Source organism: Chiloscyllium plagiosum, unplaced genomic scaffold, assembly GCF_037043375.1.
Source record: "Chiloscyllium plagiosum isolate Xiang-an unplaced genomic scaffold, Cpla_swu_hap1 HiC_scaffold_17, whole genome shotgun sequence".
NCBI classification, from domain to species: domain Eukaryota; kingdom Metazoa; phylum Chordata; class Chondrichthyes; order Orectolobiformes; family Hemiscylliidae; genus Chiloscyllium; species Chiloscyllium plagiosum.
In genome coordinates this window covers 67,131,317-67,144,583 of record NW_028270155.1, presented here as the reverse complement: position 1 = coordinate 67,144,583, position 13,267 = coordinate 67,131,317, and the positions used below count along the sequence as shown (strand labels likewise).

Genomic DNA, 13,267 nt, shown 5'->3' with positions numbered 1-13,267 from the left:
TAGTAGGGTCAGTCAGCAAGGCTGTCCCCTCTAACTTTTGCTTTTCACATTGGTGAGTGAGTAGTTCGCAGAGGCCAATTGTGAGAACCCTAATATAGCTGCCCCAAAGAGGGGGTCAAAGGTGCATAAGATTACTCTATATGCTGATGATGTTCTTATTTTTCTTTCAAACCTGACAGTCTCGGTGCCCTGTTTGATACAGTGTATTAATTCATTTGGTTCTTTCTCGGTTACTAGATCAATTTTTCAAAGTCGGAATCTGTGGAAGATGGGTTCCCCTTTAAGCGGGAACAGGGATGTTTTCTTTACTTGGGCCTCTCTGTTACCCTTTGATCAGTTATTCAAGGCTAATTTTGTTCATTTGTTTGACAAGATTAAACAAGATTAAACAAGGATGGGGGGGCCCTTCCAATACCATGGTTGGGTTGAATCGCTCTTATCCCTTATCGTACCCTTTGCGGATGTTCCCTTTCCTCTTTCCGAAGCAAAATTTTAGAAATTGAATGTCTGCTTTAGTTCTTTTATTTGGCACTGTAAGCGACCCCTTATTAAGTTTGCTAAACTGCAATTACCCCAGGAACTGGGGGAAGTGGACCTCCTGGACATCAGAAGATATCAACGAGCTCCCTCCTATCATTTGTAAGTGATTGGGCCTGTGGGGACTTGGTGGCTACATGGTTAGACATTGAGGCCTCTCAGACAAAGTGTCCTCTTAACAATCTGCTGCTTTTAGACAAAAAGAGGACAGTTGTGGAACATTGCCATAATCCAATAGTTACTAACATGGTCCAAGCATGGAGGGCAATGAGGCAGATGGAGGGTAATATGATTAAAACAACTTTTCTTACTCAATACTTGGCATGGCCAGAGACAATGGATCCTGGGTTTAAACTTTTGAGTCGAGGCTCTTGTCTGGGTGATCTGTTTGAGGGTGAAACATTGATGTCATTTGATCAAATAACTCGGAAATATGGATTGTTGAGTATGGACCTCTTCCGTTTCTTTCACATTAGAGATTTTATTCGAAAGGAGACCACGCTCTTGACTGAGTGTTATAGATCTAGATTAGATTAGATTACATTACAGTGTGGAAACAGGCCCTTCGGCCCAACATGTTCACACCGACCCGCCGAAGCGTAACCCACCCATACCCCTACATTTACCCCTTACCTAACACTACGGGCAATTTAGCATGGTCAATTCACCTGGCCTGCACATCTTTGGACTGTGGGAGGAAACCAGAGCACCCGGTGGAAACCCACGCAGACACGGGGAGAACGTGCAAACTCCACACAGTCAGTCGCCTGAGGCGGGAATTGAGCCCGGGTCTCTGGCACTGTGAGGCAGCAGTGCTAACCACTGTGCCACCGTGCTGCAGGGGAGCCCCTACAGATTAATGGTACAACTTTAGTACCAGTCCTTTATGAAAAGCAACTGGTTCAGTTAACATTGGTTGCAGTAAAAGACCTAGGCCCAAGCTTGATGAGATAAAATTGGTTGAGAAAGATTCAACTTGATTGACTCAAAATTTTTCAGTTATGAAATGGTCGCTGAGTGAAGTCCTAAATAAAGACCTGGACATTTCTCAGGAAGATCTAGGGAATATCAAAGGAGCGAAGGCCACCTTATATATTGTGATGTGGAGGTACTGGTGTTAGACTGGTGTGGACAAAGCCAGAAATCACATGACACCAGGTTATAGTCCCACAGGTTTATTTGAAATCACAAGCTTTTGTAGTACTGCTCCTTTGTTGCCTGACAAAAGCTTGTGGTTTTAAATAAACCTGTTGGACTGTAAACTGGTGTTATATAACTTCTGACTTTATATGTCTCTTACGGAAAAGAGGGCGCTTCAGGCTAAGAGCACTCTTTCAGTGAGTACTCTCTACCATTTGTTGGGGGAAGGTTCCTCGGTTGACATCGAGTATCTATGTGAGGTCTGGGAGAGAGAGAGTTAGGAATTGAGATCACTTCGGAAACATGGGAGGACATCTGTGCAAATACGAGGAGGATTTCAATATGTAATAGGATCCATGCTATACAGTTAAAGATTCTTCATAGGATTCATTTGGCCCCAGATCGTCTTGCAAAATTTAGCAGGGACCAGCTTCAACTGCCCCAAATGTAAAATAAATACAGGTACCCTCACTTATTGTCTTTGGTCCTGCCATAGGCTCCGTACATATTGGAGCGCTGTGGCAGGAGTAATAGAGAGGGTCTTGGGGATCGAAGTCAAGGTGGATCTGGTCTCTTTGCTACTCGGATTGCTGAATTTACCTCCCTTTAATATGCATGGGAAAAACATTTCTAACATTTTGTGTGAGGAAGAACATTCTGATGGGCAGGGTGTCTGAGAACCCCACCCCAGGTCTGTCAGGGTGGCATAAGTTAATTATAGAACACATTCCTTTAGATTTTCTTACAAAAATGGTGCACCAGAAAACGGACAACCTTTACAAGATATGGCAGCCCTTTTTGAATTATTTGGAAGCAGATCTGTTCAGCATTTTGATTTGGGCTTTTGTTTAGCCATGATGGTTTGGTCTGATAAACTTAATTCCATGAGAGGAAGAATTTCAAACAAATGTTGGTTTAATAACTGAAGCTATGGTGTGGTTGTGCTCAGTGACGTTATTTTTTGTTTATTGTTTTGGAATCAACGTAGTGTTGATTTATTTTGTTGAGTAGTATAGTAGTTGGTTTATTATTGTTTTTGATGTATGATGCGACATTTTCATATTTTTGTAACTTTTTAATTTTGTAAAGAAAAAAATTTCAATAAAAATATTTAATAAAAAACCCTTTATGCCATTAAATATTAAAGATAACACTCATCAGAGACCGAGGGCTTGCTACTCAAACACCACTTGCAATATAAATCCACCTAATTGATGAGTTTCTAATGGAATATTATTGACTTGAATTATTGGGAATACTTTTTCCCATTGGCTTTGGAACCCCAATGCAAACCTCAATCCTACACCTTGTGGAAAACACTCACTCAATTTTCTTAAATTAGCCAAGTATTGGTCAGCAGGCAACCTTTCCTTTCAATTAAGGGCAAGGGAAAAATGCTGAGAAGAACAGCAGGCTGCCTTTTCAAACTCAAAAGATGAAGCAAGATAGAAATGCGCTCTCTTCAACTTTTTTTAGATATTTTCTTATCAACCTGTTCAGAGATGTTATTACACACCACTGGAGCAAGGACATGAACCTGGGTCTTCAGATCCAGAGGTAGAAACATTACCACTATGCTACCAAAGTCTTCGATGTCTAGGTCCCATGAATGAATAGAAGAAAATCTTAAATTAAAAAGGATTTAGCTGCTGGCCAAAGGTTCAGTTTTGCTACCCTCTTTAACAACAATGTTTCACACTTCGAGGTTAGAGATGATCAATCTGTGTTATTCTGCATTTTGGATGAGTGATGCAAAACCAATCAGCTTAGTGAATACTGGTGGCATCAGATCAGGTCAGGGGAAGTTGTTATGCTTCACATGATTGGGAAGGGTTATGTGACTCGTACAGAGATCCATTAGAACTTGCCAATAAAGAATACATTAAGGTTATCATGGGAATCAAAAAGATAATAATTTCCTGAATTCATTTGATAAATAAATAATTAGCAGTGAAAATAGAGCCATGAAAGAAGAGCTTCCTTTTTGCATCAGTCATGCAAGTGTTGGCAGTCTTGTTCAGGTAATACCCTGCGTTAGTGAGACTAGACGGTAGTAAATATATAAAATTGCATTTAATACAAAATCATTTTTAAAATCATCTGTGTAATAAGTGCACTTAATGACTGGGTGAGAGATGGCTTCACCTTGTTGACAGGATATCTTGGTTCATTTTTCACTTATCTTTAGTTTCTAACTTCATTCAATGCAATCCTCTCCCAGTGCTCCACTGGACATTTTGCAGTCAATCTTCCGTTCATATTAAGTAAGTAAAACAAGAGTAAGAAACTTACTTAAACACTTAATTATTAACTCATTTTCATACACATAAATACTTGTGTTGAGTTACAAGATGTCCATTTATTTTCTTATAACATAAGAGTTGGACTTCAGTAGCAAAAGTTGAGATTTCCTGATCTGGAAATAAAGATGGCACAGTGGAGCCTCTCTGTACTTTAGTGCCCTGTACGTTTAATTTTTAAGCAAACAAAATTATCAAAAACTAAACTGAAAGATTCTGAAAAAACTATACAGGACTTATAATTTTTTGAACAATTTGACATTTTGTGTAAGTCAAGTAGTGCATTGCAATTAATTCACTGTATTATCTTACTTCTGAGTAGTTATATTTCCTGTGCCAATTTTAGCCTGAAAAGTATATGAAAGTATTCTATTTGTAACAGAGCAGAAATCATTATGGGCAAATCGTGAATATCAATTGTTTTATGCCTTGCTTTATGGCATGCTGTTCTATGAAATGTGTAAGATTTTAAATTTCAGATCAGAAACGACACAATCCTGTTTCTGGATACTTATTTTGCTGTGAACCACAATTGCAATTTATTGTCCAAACATTTTATTATAGATAAGAATGATTTCTTATTCAGGTGTAATGGATGTGCAGATACACGTTGTGTCACTTTGCATTCTCACAAAATGTGAAAGGATCAACTGACTAGTCATTGCAAAAGCGGAGAGTTTCATTTGTGGCATTTAATTTTAACACACGCCCAGCATGAACCGATTTAAAAATGAACATCAGAAACTCTAAATACATGAAGCTAAAGTATAACCATATGTATAACATTTGTTTCAAAACTGCATGATTTTTAGGAACGTTAAGTGATAGTCATTATTGCAGCTTAGCAATGTTTGGATACCATCACTGTAGTGGCTGATTTACACAAGTGCAGAAGCCAGTATCGGACAACAAAAACAGTTCAGTGGTAATGCTCCCATATTTAATTTGTTATTATTGTTTTGTAAATACCCGCAATACAAATCTAATATGTGACTGCCTGGCTGTCCTATGTACAATATACACTGTTAGCTGCCCAGATCACATTGTGATAACCTGATGAAGTCACTGTTGAATACCTTCCCATTACTAGAAAGTAGCACCAATTTCACAAGATACCTTGAAATCACAACATCATTATGGACTGATTAAAGAGCTACCCTTCAAAAAATAATTCTGATTCTAATTGAGCATTTAAGCTGTGATCCTGAAAGTTTTAAACTTTAAACTGCAACCTGTAACAATTAGGTTAGAATAAAGAGAAAGGCTGTTAGATGTTCCCACCTTTTATAAATACTTAAAGTAATGTGCAGTGTGAAATACAGACCCAGTGTGATCTCATTATGTCCTGCTCAGAATTGCCACCCATTTGCTTTGGATCAGACAATCAAAGTTTTGAGTGGACAGTCTGAACAACCCTCAAACATAAGCTGTGATCCTGTAAAAATCCACAGCTTCGGGTCATTATCCAAGAAATAATAAATCTTCCTTTGGTCTCCCTACATCTTATGACAAAATGCAACATGTGACTGGCTGGCTCAGAATTGAAATGTGGGATTCCAGAAACATTACAGAAGTGCATACAGGAATATCTGCAATCCTAATCACATCTTTCAATTGTCTCTTAATGATTTCAAATTTTTGGCTGCCTTGCCTAGAAATCTATTTCAAATATTGATTATTCTACAAAAGAACTTTCAGACATTAGACCTAAATTTACCATTCGATAGATTGCATCTGTGTATTGTTTCCCTTTTGTAAGTCTAACTTGGTAAAGATCCAAACTTTATCATTCTATATTGTCCTTAAGCTAACCGTTCAGTCATTTCCTGTCATGGTGGAAGAAATAATGTTTCTATAGGGTTCCCTTATAACTATATTTCTCCAGCATTAGGCTACATGCTTCAAGAATCTTCTATGCACCACCGAGGGGACTCAAATGTCTTTTTAAGAAACACTAGCGTTTAATAGATTAATTCTTTTTTCAAACTTATGTATGCTGTATGTAGCTCAAACTTGCAACTGCTCTAATATTATTTAACTTCAAATGTCAACTTGAGAGACAACCATAAGTTTCTTCTGGTTTTACCCTCATGTGTGCCAAAATAATTCATGGTTTATCAATCATTTTCCTTCTGATGTGCAATAATTTACATTTACCATTACTCCTATTACCACTTAAAGATATAACTAACTCATTCTTTAGTTTCTTGACTATCTCACTAATATTGATTGCACCACCTGATTTAGGAGTTTTTTTCATTTTTGATGTATTAACTTTTAGATTTCGACAGCCAAAGTGCTGTGGCTTACTTGAAACAAAAGGAATTCCCGTACAGAACTTATTGGCTATACAGCACAGTAATTTTTCTGTCCACTATCCACCCCACTGGTGTACTCAATAAAAGTCAACAAGTGAATGCTGCTTCCTAACCACCAATCACTTTCTTAACCATTTCCAGGTTTTACATTAACTTTCATCAATTTGTTCCAGATTCTTGGACATCACTCTATCAAAACCTTCTGGAAGTCTAGTTAACACAACAATTAATTACATTTTTTAATGATCCTCATGAAAAGAAAAAAATACAAGTGTTTGACATTGGAAAATGTGAACAGTAGAAAGGAAAGATGAAATGTATCTAAGAGAAAGTGCACAATAAAACAGTATGTGTTTCAGAGGTTTGGAAGGCAAAACAAGAGGTAGGAGGAGAACAGGCAGAGAGCATCACAGCTGAAAGTGTGCCCAATGTATTTAAAGTCACAGAAAACAAGAAGTTGGAGTTAACTGTGTTTGGGTAAATGGATGGAGGAAATGTGGGAGGGAGCTATGGATTCCAGGTAAAGCATTAGAATCTTGAAGTCAGTATTCTTGGAGTGTAGTAAACCAACAGAGTTTAGAAAAGACTGGAATGATGCAACTGAAGAATTTTTGCGTGCAGGATGAGAACCATAGAGTTCTGAATAAGTTCAAGATGGAAACAAGAACATGAGGTGAAGGTGGAAGAGGTGTAGCAATGTAGAGGTAGTCTTAATAACTGAGAATGAGAAATGCGACAAAGTTCTATAGAGTCTCATTTAGACTGATGTGCAATTACAGAGATTAATGGACATTTGGGAATCATCAGCTGCTGAAAAGATTTCAGATTTACTGAAATACTAGTGGAGGAACATTTAGACCACCCAACTCTTTCTACTGGACTGGCAGATAGAAATTGTATCAATAGTCTTTGGAGGAGATGAAGAGGTAGAGTTTGATTCTGTTAATGATACGCCTAACCTGACCCCATGCTTCTCCATAATTTCATTAGGGGTCTCCATCAGGTGGTGCAATCAATTCCCTCTCATTGAGGGAATTATGGATAAATAATGAAGAAATAACACATCATAAAACTTCCTGCAGTTCATAAAAAGTTAAAAGTGAAAGTTATGTTTTGCTGTATTTGAGGGCAACCTTGACGATCTTCTAGCATTTGTTAAACTAAAGGCTGCAAATGTGAATTCTTCCAAAGTTGAATTATGTACTTGGCAAAAAGTGATGACCCCATACTTTAGACATCCATTACATGCTGACATACAACATTCTTCTTAAATCAAAGCCATTTGATGTCAAATTATCCTCATGCAATTTCCTCCACTAATTGACTATCTCCATTCGATTACAATTCTGACTCCAATCCAGGGACAGGTTGTTTAATAGATTCGAAGTGCTAACAAGGATATCCTCACTCTTTATGTACAATATATTCTATAGCTTTCAGAATATAAATGATCCATAATGGGAATTTTTAACAGTTACCTCTATCCAGTTAGAACTCTATCTTGATCTAGCTTGATAAGAATGACTGTAATCAGCAGGTTTTAGTTTTCGGCCAGGAGAAAGAAATCTGCAATCAGCAGGCATCAGCCTCTAGATTCCAGCCCAGAGTAAGGTTACTGTCAAGGAGACCCTGCTTTCAGCCTAAGAAGGTAAGCCAGGACTTCTGGTAAACTATTTTTGTGATGCTTTTATGGCAGCAACAACCAAACCTATCGGAAAGGCACAAGTGCAAAGCTTTAAAAACAAATTGATAAAGTTCTTTGGTCCTCTACTAAAGTGAGTTGAAATGACCTTCAGTACGTAGAACAAGTGTGACCACATTAGAATCATAATGTTGACAGGACATCCCATTGAATCAGCTAGGCCCAAGTAATAGGAGAGTAAATGGCAATTTCCAAGTGTTTGTAGTAAGTTACAGTAAGTAACTTACAAAGATACAATGGAATAGCAGATATCTCCCAATTACACAGCTGTATTATTGAAGCTCACTGAATGTAATTAGTGTAACTGCAATAAGTCTAAGGTATGAAGAAACAAGGCAATTTTTTTGTACCTGCTCCAATGAATGTATGATTTTTCTAAGACTCACTGTAGTTATCAGCAGTTGTCCCATCACCAAATCATGATGATCCTAGCCAATATTCAGAAAATCTTCTTTCAGTTAAGGAGTGGTGATTTTTTCAGAGGACTAAAGCAATGGGATTAGATAAAAAATATTTATGAATTAATCCTAATGAATAATGTGCACATATGGTATTAGTTATTTCAAGCCTTGTAGTTCATCATTTCTAGCCAGTGAAACTCCTCTTGGAAGCCTTCTCAGGCCAGGCTTCAAACCTTTGTACCATCCCACTCAGCACAATTTAAGGGTTTGGAGATAAAGAGCAATGGAAAGCATTCCTTGGAACCACATCACAAATTCTTTTAACCCGATAACACTGGCACCATCTCAAAATACCCCAAATTCTCTATGTTTCTTATGTTAATGCCTTATTTAACATCATTGAGCAGGACTGTATAAAATAAAACAACAAAATTGAGAAGTAATGTCACCTGGACTCAATGACTGTGACCCAACTGCGAGCCATCTAGTAACAGCATCAATGAGAGAGTCAAACCCATTCCTGCATTGACCGTTTACAGTACAGCAGGAGTCTTGGTGTGCCTTTCTTCTGCAGCTGGAGTATGGCATAGATCAATCCCAAAATGCAGAGCAGCAGAATTAGTGGAACAATGACAATTACTATATTCATTGTTCTGGTATAGTCATCTACGGGGATGTTAATATGGATATCCACCTCTTCTTCTCTCTCTTTTTCCTTCTCTTCCGTTGTCTCATCTTCTTCATCATCCTCATCATCAATATCATTAGCATCATCAAAATCATCAATATCAAAATTAGGCTCCTTTTCATCAAAACCAGGTTCAACATCCTGATGGCATCCCATCCAGTCACGAAGAATGGATTTTGGATAACCAGGTTCTGTTCTCAGCAACTGGTTATTAAACTTCCAGTATTTGGTACCTTTGTAAAAATGCGTGTAAGCTGTCAATCAAAATATAAATAGCTTTAGAAATGACATTGCAAGAAAAGTACCACATAATTAGTTCATTCAACATTTTTACTTGATAGATACTTTATGTATTGATGATCATTATGTTATTGACAATTTGAACACAAGATGAAAACATTACATTTTTAGATGACATCAATTTGGGACAGTGATGCTTAGTCAATACTGAGGAGGGCTGCAAAAATTTACATGACTCCATAAAAGAATTCACAGAATGGACATTGCATTTCATTGGACATGGCAATTTAATTTCAACACATAATGGAGATATTTTAATTTTTGTAAGTAAAGAGGGCACATATTACTTGTAAAACAAAAATGTATATAGGACTGAAGAGTAAAAGATTTGTGAGTGCAAATACGTGAATTACAATAGGTAGCAAGACCAGTTAACTGGGTCATAATGAAAAGCAGCAAGCACTAAGGGTTATTCAGAGTAACAGAAGAGTCCATACTGTACTTGGGCATAGAAAACTCATTATAAAGCAGTAACTAATAGCTGAATCTTTTTGGCTAAGTCCAAGTTGCATCAATTTTTTTTAAGAGGATCTGTCGCTGTGAAGCTTAGTGCTTTCTCTCACTCTATCCTAACAAACTCTCCTAATTAATTACCAATCCTGCCCGTATGGAGCCTCTCTTGTCCAATTTCTGCCCCATCTTACCATAACCCATTCCTAGAACAACTCGCTACTCACCAGTAGAATTCACTGGCATCCTTTGTACCCATGCCATCATACAGACCTGTTGTGCACCCAGTCAAGCATTCAGTCCCGGACTGCCTGTATGGTTCCTGACATTTGCTCTTTGCATAGAAGACAGGGGGAAATTGACAGCTCACTTTGTTGGCAGGGTCCTGTAGGCTGTGCAGGGTGGGATGGTGCTGACATAGAACTTCCTTTCCCACCCCAGGACCAATAGTGATAGTCACAATATCAGGCAATGCCAGCTCGGTTCGGGATTGTCATCCAGGTTAAAGATGTTTGGAAGAATGCCCAGCACTAAAAAAAGATCAATGTTCTTTGCCACTCCACCAAGATTAGGCTCAGCATCTCCTTTCCAATGATTCACACTTACTCTATTATTACTACTGCACTCACTTCCCACCAAGGTTCATGAACTACTACTCTCACTACTGTCAACATCTTCCCTCACCTGTTCTCACCTATCCCAATCTCCAACACCACTAGCCCTGCACGCCTTCTACACTGCTTATACACTCTCTTGGACCAACTCTCCATCTGCATCAAATGTGCAGTCACTGTAGTCCCAGAAGATCAATAGGTTCACTCTTTCATTAGACAGAGACAATTGGTGGTGGGTTTAACCTGTGGGTCACCACAGCTCAGGCAAGGGGCAACATTGGGAAGGCAGGGACCTTCATGGCAACCTCAGCTACTAGAAAAATTGAACCCTTGCTGCTGGTGACATGCTGCATTGCAAACTAGCTATCACGTCAACTGAGCTAACTGGCTTACCAAATGTCATAGCTGATCCAACAAATTTTATCTCCCCTTACCAGCCTTCCTCTTTCATTCCCGGAGGGAACAGCCACAGTAGAAAAGAAAGAATCAAGACAGGTGGAGTGCTGCATGATATGTAGCTCCTCACCCTGATGAGATCCTGACTTTGACCATCCTAAGAAGGTCCTGAATTGGCATTGGAGGCTGCCCTTTGTTGTTCCAGGACCCCAGAGTGAAGATGATCCTCTTTGACTTGGCTAAGGTCCGCTGGTAACAATGACAAGCGTCCCAGTTTTGCGACTGCACAAAATGACAAGGCAAGACAGCTGTTCTGTGAGCCTAGTATCAATGTCTGAGTGGGCAAAGCATAAAAAAGCAAGAAAAGGTGATGCAAGGCAGGAACGCAATGAACACCCAGGTATGTTCAGACTGAGTAAGCACTATAAGAGCAAGCTAAGAGCCAAGAGATGCAGCCTGGCCCAGTTCATGATCTGGGCACATGCCCCTGAGTGCACAGTGTCCTTGCTGTAGCATTAAAATGATTGCGGACTGCGATACAGAATTGAAGTGCAAAGGTGCAGAAGCCACATGTAAGTGAATCGGAGATGTGCCATGAGGGTCCTTATGGGTTGGCACATGTCCAATGTCGAAGTCTGTGGACATGGGGTGCATCTGTCCACCATCTACAAGACACAAATCACAAATGGGGAAGGCTATTGCCTAGTGGTACTATTGCTTGCCTGTTAATCCAGAAGCCCAGGTAATGTTCTGGGGACCTAGGTTCAAATTCCAGATGTTGTCAGATGTTGGAATTCAATAAAAATCTGGAATTAGAGTCTAATGATGACCATGAATCCATTGTTAATGATGGAAAAATCCATCTGGTTCACTAATATCCTTTAAGGAAGGAAACTGCCATCCTTACCTGGTCTGGCCTACATGTGTCTCCAGACCCACAGCAATGTGGTTGACTCTTAACTGCCCTCTGGGCAATTAGGGATGGGCAATAAATCCTGGCCTAGCCAGTGATGCCCTCATCCTGTGAATGAATTAAAAAAAGAAGTGTGATGGAATACTCCCCACTTACCTGGATGAATGCAGCTCCAACAAAACTCAAGAAGCTTGACACCATCCAGGACAAAGCAGCTCACTTGACTGACACCACAACCATTCACTTCCTCCAACTACCAACACTCAGTAGCAACAGTGTGTACCACCTACAAGACACACTGCAGTAATTCATTAAGGTTCATTACACAGCACCTTCCAAATCCATGACCACAGCCATCTAGGGCAAGTTACAGTAGAACACCACCACCTGCAAGTTCCCCAAGAAACTCACCATCCTGCGTTGGATGTATATCACCATTCCTTCAATGTTGCTCGGCTAAAATCCTGGAACACCCCCCCAATAACACAATATGTGTTTATCTACAAAAGATCAACTGCTGAGGTTTAAGAAGACAACTCACTACTACTTTCTCAAAAGCCAGTAGTGATGAGTAATATATGCTGGCCCTGCCAGCAAAGCCTACATCCGATGAATTGTTTTTTCAAAAATGTGGCTAATGCTCATGGAGAATGCCCTAGGATATTGGAGTACGGTTCCCAACAATGGTTCAGGGCAAGGGGCAAATTACATCTGCCAGGTGCTCATTCTGGTCTTCTTGTTGAGTTTTCCAATGTTTTGCTTATTTGGTTAGACGAGAGTTTGAACAGTAATAGAGTGATTTGTGGCATTAACAAGATGTTTAACAATAATGGCCATCAACTGGCATCACGCCACTGCCTTTTAAGAATCTTGCTATGCTGCTTCTGAAAATCATAGAAGATTGAGCAAGACTTTCTCAACCTTTGAGATGGGCCTCAGTGCGCGTGATGCCTGATACTACCACACAGCCTGCTGTAGTCCACATCACTCAGACCTCATTAGATTCTGCCCTAAGTGACTATTTTTTCCATTATGTGTTATACTATTATTGACCTTGCACTCTTTATAAAAAATGATGTTTCATGTTCACATCATACAACAGTATAGCCATTACCTGAAGTTAAATGCAATTTCTTTTCATTTATCAAATAGAAGCAATTTCCAGCATTCAAAGTGCTCAGCAATTTCCACTTAACCGGGCTTGCTATTTTCTTATAATTCTCCAAATGGAGATTTTGCTTACCTCCATCATCAGTAAGGAAGGCCCCCTTTGGTGAAGGTGGGACTCCTTTCCAAACACTGATAGGCTTTGGATAGCCATTATCTACTGCTCTCCTCTCTTCACTGAAGCGCCAGTATCTGAAATGATCAGAAAGTCTAATCAATATCCAGTGTTAAGCAACACCATAAAAGACAAATCAGTCTCTCTTAAACTCACATTATTGTCTACATAAGGGATATTAAGTCTGGGTAGGTAACTCTACATCAAAGGCCATACAAGGTCAATG

General features: G+C 39.2%; 1 protein-coding gene across 1 annotated transcript in view; it reads right to left on the bottom strand.

The window, feature by feature from the left end:
* Positions 1–4,515: 4,515 nt before the first annotated feature.
* LOC122558630 (matrix metalloproteinase-15-like) overlaps positions 4,516–13,267 on the bottom strand; it is a 109,212-nt gene continuing 100,460 nt past the window's right edge. Inside the window, exons 9-10 of the mRNA XM_087996037.1 lie at positions 13,003–13,118; positions 4,516–9,340 (exon numbers count right to left, since the gene is read on the bottom strand). Coding sequence (XP_087852163.1) covers positions 8,907–9,340; positions 13,003–13,118 — 550 coding nt within the window. The 3' untranslated portion in view covers positions 4,516–8,906. The remainder of the gene's footprint in view (positions 9,341–13,002; positions 13,119–13,267) is intronic.